The sequence below is a fragment of the Homarus americanus genome, unplaced genomic scaffold (assembly GCF_018991925.1).
Source record: "Homarus americanus isolate GMGI-L3 unplaced genomic scaffold, GMGI_Hamer_2.0 scaffold32929, whole genome shotgun sequence".
In the NCBI taxonomy this organism is placed as follows: domain Eukaryota; kingdom Metazoa; phylum Arthropoda; class Malacostraca; order Decapoda; family Nephropidae; genus Homarus; species Homarus americanus.
In genome coordinates this window covers 11897230-11911145 of record NW_024737097.1, presented here as the reverse complement: position 1 = coordinate 11911145, position 13916 = coordinate 11897230, and the positions used below count along the sequence as shown (strand labels likewise).

At 39.1% G+C, this 13916-nt stretch overlaps 1 protein-coding gene across 1 annotated transcript in view; it reads right to left on the bottom strand.

The window, feature by feature from the left end:
* The window catches only part of LOC121873209, a 209441-nt gene extending 196102 nt beyond the window's left edge, over positions 1-13339 (bottom strand). The window contains exons 1-2 of the mRNA XM_042376562.1: positions 13151-13339; positions 3896-4308 (exon numbers count right to left, since the gene is read on the bottom strand). Of these exons, the coding sequence (XP_042232496.1) occupies positions 3896-4308; positions 13151-13268 (531 nt within the window). The 5' untranslated portion in view covers positions 13269-13339. The remainder of the gene's footprint in view (positions 1-3895; positions 4309-13150) is intronic.
* Between the last annotated feature and the right edge of the window lie 577 nt (positions 13340-13916).

Below are 13916 nucleotides of genomic sequence, written 5' to 3'. Positions count from 1 at the left end.
GCATAACTGTGCATGTGTATATGTGTTTGTGTGTGTAACTGTGCATGTGTATATGTGTATGTGTGTAATAATAATAATAATTAACGGTTTATGGAAAAAGTTCTGCAGCCTGAAGGCTGAAAATATACATTGGACAAAAATGACTTATTACATGCAAAGACATGGGGTAGGTGTGTCGTTTAACAAAAGCTTTCATTACTGAAAGAAGAAGGAACATGAATTGAATATACAAATTATTATAGTTTAACAGTTGATGGCCCGGGACTGGGCTAGTCATTGAGGCATCAGGTTGTGTGGTGTTCACGTGGTGTAGTAACTCGTCCTCGGGTGTTGATATGAAGGATCAAACGTGGTCATGGACACATCGGGTGGTGTGGTGTTCACGTGGTGTAGTAACTCATCCTCAGGTGTTGATATGAAGGACCTTACGTGGTCGTGGAGACATTGGGTGGTGTGGTTTTCACGTGGTATAGTGACTCGTCCTCAGGTGTTGATATGAAGGACCTCATGTGGTCGTGGAGACATCGGGTGGTGTGGTGTTCACGTGGTTTTGTGACTTGTCCTCGGGTATTGATATGAAGGACTTCACGCAGTCATGAGACACCGTGTAGGGTGGTGTTATCTCATAGTCAGGTGTAAAGCCGACCTGCTGCTGTTCCCAGGGTGGACAGGTTAACACCGTCTGGTCAGAGGATGGTTCCCAGGGAGGACGGATTAACACCATCTGGTCAGAGGATGGTTCCTAGGGGTGCTTATTTAACTCGTGGGTAAAGATTCTCGCTGGTATTGTCTAGTGCTGAATTCACTGGCTTAAACACTGTTCATCACTGGTCCCACTTCTTTCCGAAACGAAATTGTCACTTTTGATTATATAAATACCCCGGTGGTGAGGATGGGTCAGGGAGAGGGACTTGAGGAATGGGCTGACATGGCCAAAGGGGGCCAGCTGCTCAACAGTAGCAGCACCTGAATAGGTCTTGACTTTAAGGTGGTCAAGGTTATGTATATGTGTGGTTGTGTGTATGTGTGGGGTTGTGTGTGTGTGTGTGTGTGTGTGTTGTGTGTGTGTGTGTGTTGTGTGTGTGTGTGTGTGTTGTGTGTGTGTGTGTGTGTGTGTCTATGTGGAGGTGTGTGTGGAGTGTGTCTGGTGTAAAATAAGTGATGTTTATACTCAAATTAATCACTATCTTGCAAGAATTCAAGCAATACAAGTTATATTCTAGTAAGTCCACATCATTTTATAAGCGTTAATCTATCCTCTGTGGGGGGGGGGGGGTAAAAGTGACTGCGCCACCCCCTCCTACAAGGGTCGTCTCACTTTTGACTACTGTACTGACTCATTCAGGATACGTACAATATTGTTTATTTGTTTTTCATTAATTACTAGATACATTACTGTAATAATCTGTGTTTATTAATACATGTACCCTTCATATACAATATGGTTTTGTACTATGTATATACCTCATAGGTAAAAAATAATGCCATTCAAGACATATTCAAGTCATAAGGCCCACTAATCCCCTACCCAACACTGGGTCAGGTTAGTAATGTGACCCAATAATCTCCCACCCAACCTTCATCCCAAGTGTTAAGACATGATTAGTTATGTATTACAGTCAATTGAGTGAAGTGTGTAACAGAGACATGACCGATCACCCAAGCGACTAACGAGCCGATCAATGGTGAAGATAAAAGAAACGGTTCTGTTCACACCCGTATCATATAGAGCTTTTGTTTTTTAAATATATTTATTTAACCAAACTTTTAGATGATACGATTAGATACGTTCCTTGGTGTCTGCTCGTATAACAGAAAACTTGTATTATGGAGAGAATAATACATGGGTTAAATAGGGATGCGTTCCCGAACATCGAGTATAACGATGACAGTAAATAAATGTGATTCAGTACGAGTGGACAAACTGGGATAGCAGATTCAAACACTGAATCGCCCACAAACACGTCTCTGCGCATCTGGCTGGGGAGAGGACAGTAGGGATGTAGGGGAGGAGTGCGCGGCCTGGTTGAGTGGCTCACAAACACGTCTTTGCGCATCTACATCACGAGACGTCACAGACCATGTCACTGCTTGTTCCGCCTACTCGGCTGGGTAAACTGAGCAGCACTGTAGCCAAGTTAGACTCGTCACAGAAACAACCACCAGGCAGGCTACTGGCCAAGCTGTGAGGTGTTATGGTTGTTTTTTCAACTCTTATTTTTTGGTAAATATATGTATCTTTCTTCATTTATTTATACTAATTTACATGCACACACCATTCTAAATACACATTGGGAAAAAAGTAAAAGAAATAATTGTCCTAAGGGCAAACTTGTATTCAAGTGTACAGTATACTAAGTTAATTATGAAAATATTTATGTCTAGTGCAAACATGGGATGTTTGTACTCAAATTAATCACTATCTTACAAGAATTCCAGCAATGTAAGTTATATTCTGCTAAGTGAATTCAGTGACATTTTATAATAAAAAAACTTAAACTCCCTCAATATGACTGATAAATACACACTTGGTAACCTTTGCCGCCCTGCTGTCAACTCCTCAACGCCTCCTCCCCCATCCTCCCAGCCAGGGTGAAGCTGGTTTTAGGGTTAAAGTTTTTATCTTATAAAATGTTGCTGACTAGACATACCTGAATATAGCTTGCATTGCTGGAATCCTTGTAAGATAGTAATTAATTTGAGTATAAACATCATATAGTTTGCATAAGTAATACAAATTTTTTACCCTTAATGTAATACATTTGAGTACAAAGTGTGTACAGTAATATGTTGCTCAAAATTATTGCTTTTCACTTGAAAAAGTCTTTAGTATAACTAACCCCGGTGGTCACTGTACTCGCTTCTCGGATCATCGAACAATATCGCTCGAGCCACTCCTCGACTTACGACAGGGTTAGGGACCCAAAAGAAAATTTTGTAAGTACACAGAGCAAACACTAACATCGGGATTCGAAAATACGTAATTTGAAAAAAATTGGGTCCGACTGGGGCGGTCGTATGTCCGGGTGGTCGTAAGTCGAGTAAGTTGTAAGTCGAGGAGTAGCTGTATGGCAAATATATGGTGTAAATTCTTTAACCTTGTATCATCGAATTCTCGTATAACGGGATCCCTCAGTACGCGGATTTGATAATTTGCGGTCATTTTGAGACCCAAACCCCCGCGAATTTTTAGGTCATGCAGTAATTTGTTTACACTTTTGGGTTTTAGGATAAGAACTTACATAAATTTAAAAGTGTCTTTTTTTTTAATCAAACTCACTATAGAGTGCCAGGAGTTTAATTTGCAATCCATTCATTAATGAAATACAGGTACTAAAATCTGTTTGACCATAAACACTATATTAATAACCTAAGTGAGTGTTTCCATTATAAATCATTTAATCTAAAGTTTGAAGAGAGTTAATGCTTACTGTAGTTTTGTGAAGCAATAAAGATACCCCAAATTGATAAGCATACCTTGGAGGCCTTGTTGTGGAAGAGAGGACATAAAAGCAAAACATATTTGTTATGGTACAGTAGTTAGAAAATGAAAGACAGTGAATGAATAAATGCATCATAGTTGGAAAGGCCATATACACTATAAGTAAAAATATAAGATGACAAAATCCATTTTCAGTGACAATGTGTTATGGAAAGCAACAAAAATAAACATTTTACTGCAATTTGCACCAGAACATAGTAAATTGTACAATCTAAACTTATAGCAAGAAGTGAGAAAAATAATCCATCCCTAAATTAAAACAATATAAAGCACTTTCTCACATCAACACTCATCTTGCTACTATTTTGTTAAAGATATTGTCAGAAATAAACATGACAAATTAAGCACTTACAAAACAACATCATTAAACAACTATCAAAGGTAGTCACTCACTGTGGTCCGGATCCCAGCTTCACTTTTCCAAGTTTGATCATTATTCACAGTTAGCAAATTATCAGATTCTTCTTTTCTTTGCTGAGGTTTAGATTCCTTTTTACCTTGACTCTGATGTTGTTCATTACTGGCTTTAGACTCTGCTGCATTGCTGTCAACTTTCTGGATTTTAGATGGCCTGTAAGCATTGGATCTAAGCATACACTTGCGTTTCAGGTATGGTACAAAAGGCAATTGGCCTTGTTCATTAGTTTCTACTGGCTCTGTGAGAAGCTTTAATGCTTCCCTTTCTCTGTACTTAAAATTAGTCTTAGCAAGTGTATAGTTGCTGAATACTGTTCGGCATGAGGAGCAGATGAACACAAGTTCCTTTCTAAGGGGTGACACTGTGATGTCCAGCATCTCCAAAAGTCCTGAAAAACAACAAACGAACACATCACATAACTTATCCTCAAAGAACAAGATAGAAGATAGATAAATTGTAGTTAATGGGTGGCTGTAATAGCTATTTACAATAATCAAAGTATGAAAAATTTGTTTACCAATGAAATGGAAAAATAATGGCAACCTTAATTATGTGTGAGTCAATTTGGTGCATCATATTTAACAATGCCCTAAGGGCAAAGCTGTAATGTACATGTACTCAAAATACAGTATTACCCCGCCTAACGCGGTTTCACTTAACGCGTTTTTTCATATACGCGGTGCCTCGCCAGAAGCGAACTTTCACTTAACACGGATTTTTTCCACATATACGCGGTGAGTGTCCAGCTCGAGACGCTATTTTTAGATTTGCCCCACGCGCCACCCGCCCGCCTGCCAGCCTGTGCTTCTCGCCTCTCCCTCCTCCTCCCTCCGCTTGGGCAAGCGGCGCGGTAAGGTTGCGCAGTGTGTGTCTTTGTTGCGTTATCACTGACGTCATATGACGTATCGGACTGTGATTGGCCATGCATCCCTACCCCCCTCTGCTGCTAGCTGTAATTGGCTTAAAGTATTATGACGTGACCACCCGGGGGAGGGAGGGAGGGAGGGAGGGAGGGAGGGAGGAAAGACGACGCTTGACCTAGCCGCGTCAGTTTCATCCCTCAAGGCCACACCGTGTAAACGCGCATCCATTGTTCCGTAAAATGGCTTCCGCCGGACCACCACCGCCACCAGAGAGAGACCTTTCCTTACCTGGACCCAGCAGCACTAAGCCAAAGAAGACACGACGTTCCTTAAGCTACGAGGTGAAGTACCAAATTGTTCAAGATTTGGAGAAAGGAACACGGCAAATTGATCTCGCGTGCCAGCATGGCGTCAACGAATCTACGATTCGCACGATCAAGAAGGATGCAGCCAAGATCAAAGAGCACATGAAAATCACAAAGTCTGCAGGTGCTTCATCTATCAGGTATTGCCAGAACAGGGTGCTGGTAAAAGTGGAAAATTTGCTGGTGAATTATTTGATTCGTCAGGCGCGACGCAACATGGCGGTGGACACGCGCTCAGTGCAGGAGTACGCACGTGAGCTATACGCAGCAGTGTCACGTAAGCTGGGAATTGCAGAGCCCAAACCCTTCAATGCTTCCTCTGGTTGGCTGCATAGGTTTAAGAAGAGGAACAAGATCACCAACATCAACATTGGTGGTGAGGAAGCGAGTGCTGACCGTGTGGAGGCTAGAGATTTTCCTCCGTTCTTACGTGAGATTATGGAGGAAGGACAGTACACTGACGACCAGGTGTTTAACATGGACGAATCTGGTCTTTTCTGGAAAAAGCTACCTTCCAAGACCTTCGTTGTCCAGTCTGCCAGCAAGGTAAGGGGTCGGAAGTTGCAGAAGGAACGCATCACCGTCCTGTTTACCACCAATGCCTCCGGTACCTGTAAACCAAAGTTATCGGTGATTCACACAGCCCGCAAGCCGCACGCCTACAAGAATATGGACATGAACAAGCTTAATGTCCACTGGCTAACCGCACGTAAGGCGTGGATGTCCTCTTCTCTGTCCCTCTTCTGGTTTGACAACTGTTTTGTTCCTGACGTGAAGAAATTCTGCGAGCAACAGAATGTTTCCTTCAATATTTTGTTGCTCCTTGACAACGCACCTGGACACTCGCCCCTACTTATGGATCGTCACCCCAACGTAAAAGTGGTCTTCCTTCCTCCCAACACTACGTAATTAATCCAGCCCATGGACCAGGAATTGATTTGCAATGTGAAAGCTGCGTACTCTGCAAAGAAGTTCAAGCTCCTGAACAACTCTACCAACACCAAGGATGAGTTGCGTATGCTGGGTGACACCGACAGCGAGAGCAAAAGCGACGAGGACAAGGAACAAGAGGTGGCGGCTCAAGAACTTCTCGTCAAACAATTTTGGAAGAAGTTTAACGTTAAACAAGCTGTAGACTTCTTGGTGGAGGCATGGGATCTGCTGACTATTGCTACGATTCGTCACGCATGGAGACATGTGTTGCATGGCATACCAGGTGAGAGGAGGAGTGAACCTGTGACTGGTGAGGTTCAGACTGTTGCATTAGCAGTGGACCTTGCCAGAGAAGCTGCGCTCAATATTACAGCTGAAGGCTTCTCCGAGACCACCAACGAAGACATCCTGGAGGTGATCAGAGATCCTGAAGTGACTGCCGACGAGATGTTGGAAGAAGAACACGTCAGTGAAGAGGAGGAAGGTGCGTCATTCTCCGAAGAACAGTTTAAGTCATAGTGATATTAAGTGTGCCATAGAGTTTGCAGAGAAAATGAAGTCCGTCCTTTCCTGCGACAATGACGATGACCGCTATGAAGTCTTCCATACCCGGCTGGTGCAGGCTATGGAGCCGTACATCACGGTGTACCAAGACAACATAAACACCAGCCGTCAAAAATGCATAACCAAGTTCTTCGCCCGCAACCCACCACAGCCAGCCCAAGCCAGTGATAGTGACAGTGAAGTTGACTTTGAGGGATTTGTCAGGGAAGCCCTGACAACTGTAAGTGACAGTGATGGTGATTCACCTAGTAATGGTGATTCACCTGAGGTCCAGTAATCTGCCCTCTGCCTTGGAACCAGCCTCCATCCCCGTATGCCGACCCATCTCTTCTACTACCGTAAGTGTTCCACCTAACTTTTAGTTTCTCTAACCTAACCTTTATTTTTCCTATGTTAACCTTTATTTTTCCTAACCTAACCTCTTCTATATTACTTGTTTTTTCATACCATCATAAAGTTAAGATAAAATTTTCACTACAACATAGTTATGTGACGTCAAAAAGTGGAGTTTGGGGGTTGGGCTGGTTTCTATTGGAATTAATCCCATATGCTCTGTTGTTCACTTAACGCGGATTTCACTTAACACGGTACCCTCTGGGTTTTATTGACCGCGTTAAGTGGGGTACAACTGTAATGTACTAAATGATTATTAAATTTTTTGTCTTGTGCAAACTATAGCATGTTTATATTCAAATCAATCACTATCTTATATGAATTCCAGCAATGTAAATTATATTCTCCCCGGTCACTTCTGCGACATTTTATAAACAAAAAACATAAGCTCAAGCTAAAGGACATAAATAAACAAATAATTCACTAGACCTTTGGCTCCAACTGTCAAACATGTCACTGTCACTCCCCCCCTCCCCCCCACATCTTCCCAGCCAGGGTTTGGTGTTTTAGGCTTACAATTTGGATCTTATATAATGTCACAGACTAAAGTTAGGAGAATATAATTTGTATTGCATGAATCCTTTCAAAACAGGGAATAATTTGAATATAAACGTCATATATTTTGCACGATAAAAAATTTTGCTCTCTAATAAAATTCTTAAATTAGAACTAAGATTTGTATGTCTAATGCAAGCTCTAGCATGTTTATATTCAAATTAATCACTATCTTATAAGAATTCCAGCAATGTTAATTATATTCTCCCATGTCAGTTCAGTGACATTTTATAAGAGAAAAACTTAGTCACTCTTAAGGAAAGATAAATAAATAAGCACTAGACCTTGGCATCAACTGTCAAACATATCACCTCACCTCCCCCCCCGATCTTCCCAGCCAGTAAACAGACCATTTCGCATCCCTTAATTTTAGCTGTGTTGATTAATGAGCGTTTGTTTTAACATAATACTACAAAAAACAATGTTTTGTTTATTCTAGGAGATGGACTGAGGAGCATCTGGGTAGATTCTCAGTCTTTTTAGTATTTTGTGTTTCTCTCAAGTACCAAAATAAATTATCCCATTGAAACAATACTTCGATTTAGTGCGAATTCGGTTTAAAGCGACCTCTCTTGGAACCTATCTTGCGTTATATCGACGTTCTACTGTATTGTATTAAAAAAAATCACCTGCACACGCGCATACACACACACACACACACACACAAAACCATCACTTATGAAAAAATTCAATATCACGTACAGTAATTCAACACTTTACTTTTTATATCGTGCAGCATCTTAGCTTACAGTCAAACCTCTATACACAAGAATTCGCCTTTTCAAAACTCTCTAAGGTGCTCCGGATCGCCCCTCTATTCACCAAAATATTTTAAAAAGTCCAGAAAATCCAGCATCAATCCGGACGGTTTGTGTGTTCATAGGTGTGGTTAAATGTTAGCATCAGTCTCACTCGGCACGTGTCACAGTCTGAATCCTGCTTTCATACGTATCGTATCAGTGTGCCGCACCTCCCTACCTACACTCATTTGTGTGAAATTTTTATGTAAAATACATAGCTATTGTCTTTAACAGGAATACTGTACTAGAGGGTTTTAAGATACAGGTAAAATTATGTAAATACTGTACCTACTTTAACACTTATAAAGCCCAGGTGACATTCCTCTACGTTCACTGAGGAGACCCCAGGTGAAGTTCCTCAACATTCTTAATTTTCGCAACATATTTTGAATGTCCAGGCAGGACAAGATCATGATGGATGCATGTCCTTTGACATCTGCTCAGTACAGAATATTTTATAGTTCTTTTGAGGAAAATATAAATATTTTTTTTGTTTTGTAGTAGCTATAAGATAAAAATATGAAATAAAAGTGCTTTCAAGTAAAAATTGTGTGTTGCAAGCGAATTAACATCATTTCCCACTCGCTGTGAACTGTACACAGCAGCTTCAAACAAGACATCTTTCATCACTCTACACTGCTCATCAACACTCCAGACAACTCCCCAACCACGATACAATGAAAGTTGAATGTAAGTACATTCTACTGTTTTTTTTTTCTTATTTATAAGGTGACAAAGGATTTTCTTTTTCTGAAATAAGCCTTGCATGGGGCGGTCTGGCGGCCTATGTCACCTGGGCTTTATGGGTTCAGAAATACAGTAGGTAAAATTTAAAACATTCAGGAGCCGGTGCATGCCCAGTATTTGCCAACAGTGCGTGACAGAGACGTGACCGATCCCCCGGGCGGCTAGCGAGCCGATCTTTGGTGAAGAATATAAATGAAAAGAGACGTGACCGATCGCCCAAGCGATAACAAGCCGATCAGTGGTGAAGAGGATAAAAGTAAAAGTAAAAGTTATGAAAAGAACATCACTTGCTCACTGAATATTGTACATTGGTCTAATCAGATATGCTATATGCCTGATGAGAGCTAAGACACTACATATGTAAACAGACAAGGAACAGTGGTAAGAAGAAAAGGGGTTTGCCATATTCACAAGGTTTATTTATTGATTTAATATTATATTCTTGTACGACCCGCCTTTTATGATGCAGGAGTCATCATAATTAATATAACAGTTTCAATAATTTAAAAAATACAATACTGTACACAATTTGCCATTGTACTTGAAAATAAAAGGATAAGCTGTATCAGTTTTTTTTTACAGGGATTAGCCCACCCGGGAACAGGTCACTGATTTTTTTTTACGGGGATTAGCCCACCTGGGAACAGGTCACTGACCCACATCGGGGCCTGGGGGGCAAAAATGTAATAATAATAAATAATAATAATAATAATAATAATAATAATAATAATAATAATAATAATAATAATAATAATAATAATAATAATAATAATAATAATAATAATAATAATAATACAGGTTGTACCTCTCTAGTCCGGCAACCTTGGGACCTGACAGGTGCCGGACCATGGAAATTGCCGGACCATGGAAATTCACCCTTTTCCTGGATAGATAGTGACTTGTGCTTATGCCTGGAAGCACTAGCACCACTTTCTCTGCGTCATGGTCTCTTTGAAGACATATTGAAGGGTTAAATGTCGTATAGTAGCTTCTCAAATTTTGCGAGTTTTTAATTCTTAACATATTTTATTGGAACACACAAAAATAAATAAATAAAAATTTTGACGGCGGAAACTTGAATTTCGACGGGTTTGAACGCCCGCCAACGTGCAGACGACGTGCATAATCGTGTAAACAGCGTCATTTCTCTTATGTACAAAAGATTCATTATTGTTCATTACTGAATGTCTTTTTTATTGAATTAATGTTTATGTGTGCAAAATGAGCAATACAGTTCATTAATAATACGTAGAATATTAAAACACACGAGGAAATGACACAGCATTGTTTTCGTTGATTACAAAACCAGTGACTGGCTGGTTCTACATATAAAACTGAAGAAAATAAGACCTTGGTTGTAGCTGGAGTAAAATTAATATGGTTGTTTTAAGTAATGTTATTTAATGTTAATAAATGGAACAATAGAAATAGCTAACGATAATGGTAAAGAAAAAGAGAGCTCGCATATGTAAGTGCGCATGCCCACACGTGAAAACATATCGTCATTACTTTACATAAGAATATGAAAGCAACACTTATTTACTGTTCATATATATTTTAATTAATGTTTCTGAATTTGTTTTTATTGAATTAATGTACGTGTGTGCAAAATTAACAATACAATTTATTAATAATACGTGGAATATTAGAGGAGACGAGACGGCTGCCGGCATTGTTTATGTTAAAGCTTACGAAACCAGTGACTGATTGGTTCTGCATATAAAACTGAAGAAAATAAGACCCTGAGTTTAGCTGTAGTAAAATTAATGTAAAAAATTAATATGGTTGTTTGAAGTACCTGTAATGTTACTTAATGTTAATAAATGGAACAATATAAGTAGCTAACCATTAATGGTAAAAAAAAAAGTGAGACTGCTCGTATGTAAGTGCGCACATGTGAAAATATATCGTCATTATTCTACATAAGAATATGAAAGCAACACTTATTTACTGCTCATATATATTGAAGGGTTAAATGTTGTACTCTGTATAGACAAGCAGAGAGAGAGAGAGAGAGAGCAGCTGAACTGCTGGATGTAAACAAACCTTAATTTCCCACGGATATTTTTTTTTAAGGGGATTAGCCCACCCGGGCATAGGTCACTGACCCACATTGGGGCCTGAGGGGCAAAAATTTAATACTCCTGTAATAATAATAATAATTCAGATAAGTTAAAAAAAAAAAAAAAAACTGCCTATCTACTTATTGGACAAACTAAAATCATTCCGGACCACGGGAGTTTCCGGACCACAGAATGCCGGACTAGAGAGGTACAACCTGTACATAGCAAATAAAATTTTTAATAAAAATAATAATAATAAACTCTATTGTAAATAATAATAATAATAATAATAATAATAATAATAATAATAATAATAATAATAATAATATTAGAAATGATAATAATAATAATGATAATGATAATGATAATAATAATAATAATAATAATAATAATAATAATAATAAATACAAAAATTAGAAAAAGATCAAAAGTGAGAAAAAATACATGTATGTTATGTTGTCAATAATAAGAGAAACAATTGAGACCCTACAATTGTGTGTAATTGAGGCAGAAAGTCCAATCAGCAAACTGGGACTTGGTAAAAATTTTTGTGATGCCATATAGTAGCAGGGTCTACCATAGACAACACATTATGCTTCCAATATCTTCTCAGACGGTAGTACCTCCCTGTTTGGTGGCTGCTTAATACTTACTACCTATAACCAATGTATGGGACGATGAGACACTAGCTGAGAGCACTACGAGAGTTGCTAAAAATTTTAAAATTATAGAGGTTGGGTAAAAATAATCTTGAGGGTAAGTAAAATACCCGACACCTCTGCAGTAAAAATAGATGCCATACTGGGGAGACTACCGTCCCGCCAGAATTCAGGAAACACTATCCCCAAAATCCACCCCTGCATTGGACTTAAAGCTGTTGGTGTAAATATAGATAGTCCGTCAGTGAGAGGAAGCATGCTCTAAATAAAGAGAACGAGTCCCGCAGTACCCGCATAGACACACCTACCCTGATACACCCCTCCTCTCCCTTTTCCGCTTACTAGTAAATGCTTCGAATTCACATTTAAGAGTTTGGGGTTCACACAGGGAGAGAGAAAGGAATGGCAATGCTAAGTTGTAAATCCAGAAGTGGAGCCAACTGTACCTTAGGTTAAGTTAAGTTAGGTTAGATTAGATTAGATTAGATTAGGTTAAGTTAGATTAGATTAGGTTAGGTTAGGTAGCTTGGGTCATGTTGGGTTAGGTTAGGTAGCTTGGGTTAGGTTTATTATCTGTAACATTACCAAGAACAGTGAAAAAAACACTAAGCCTAAAATTTCAATAAAATAAGATCAAACAACTAAGGCATTGTACTTTCGGACATGGTGCGCCCCAAAGTTTTAAACTACTGAAACAGTTAAGTTAGTTTAAGCTAGGCCTACCTGGGGTCCTGAGTAGGGGTTAGGTTATGTTAGGTTGGATGACTCGTTTACTTTTTCTCCCACACCCAAAAACCCCGATTTCCCAGGCTCTCCCTAAATATTGGGGATGTCCACTAAAAATGAAAGTCAGATTCGTTTAAAACACACCAAAATGCGCTGTAAAAATATATTGGTCAACCCCTAAGGACTCATGTCCTAAAGAAAAAATTTATTGAAAAATCGGCCACGGTTGGTCATCAATAATTAACCAGAATAATAAATCTAGAAAAACAATCTCGTTACAGGATCAAGGGGCCGGTGTTGTCTATGTGTCTACCAACACCCCAAAAGACAGACACCTTCTCCACACTGGTTAGGTAACGCTAGACGATGGACACGTTCTGGGCAGCACTCAAATTTATGGCCTCAAAAATATTCGTTTTCAATGAAATAAAATGAATCCCATGTAAAGCAGTCTATGAATTTCTCTTCCCTGAGAAAAAACAAAAACATGTTATGTGCTTAATTCCCCTGTCAATTTAAGAACCTATATTTAAAACAATTACGGCCTAACTCAACAACTCACCAGACTGTTCCACAACTTTTGAAGCCAAAGATGTTCTTATATTCGACTCGTCAGTGCCAAACCGGTCGAATGAATAACCGCATAATGAACAAAAGTTATTTGACAGTGTGTCTGCCATCGTAATAATGTTCTATTCTACAAAAAAAATTGAAAAACTTTAAGTATCATAACTCGCACAGTTCCGTTGACAGCTCCAGCCCAAGTGGCCTGACAATAACAACAGGAGAGTTCATGTGCTCGGCCAGGAGTGTGGTCTTCTTTTAGAAAATAGATTACGGACTTTATGACTTTTTACATGAAGAATTTTACAAATAAGGATACATATTTCTAAAGTAAATTATGAAACAAATATTTTTTGATCATTCAATTATATTATTAATGGATTTTCAAAACTATAACACAATAATCATTTCTTAAAGGAACACTGTTGCCGGTAAGTCACTCTGTGGAGAACACTGCCCAATAACACCAGTTAGCCAAGGTGGGCGTGTTCGTTAAAGGCCTTTTTTAAACGTATATAATTGATTTTCGCATGGAAATTCTCCCAATTCAAAGAGTAACAATCTACTACTCATAATAAAACTTTTAACCATAGATCGGACTAAAATACCCACTTGTTAACTGAGTTAACAGCAATAACAACTTTAACAGTGGTTAAGATACCTGTACTTTCATGTCAGGTGCAGCAGTGTTGGTCTACTTCCTGACAACAAGAAAGCACAGTGAAGCTTTGTCGAGGTATTTCTCTGTTTTTGTCAGAGTTGTA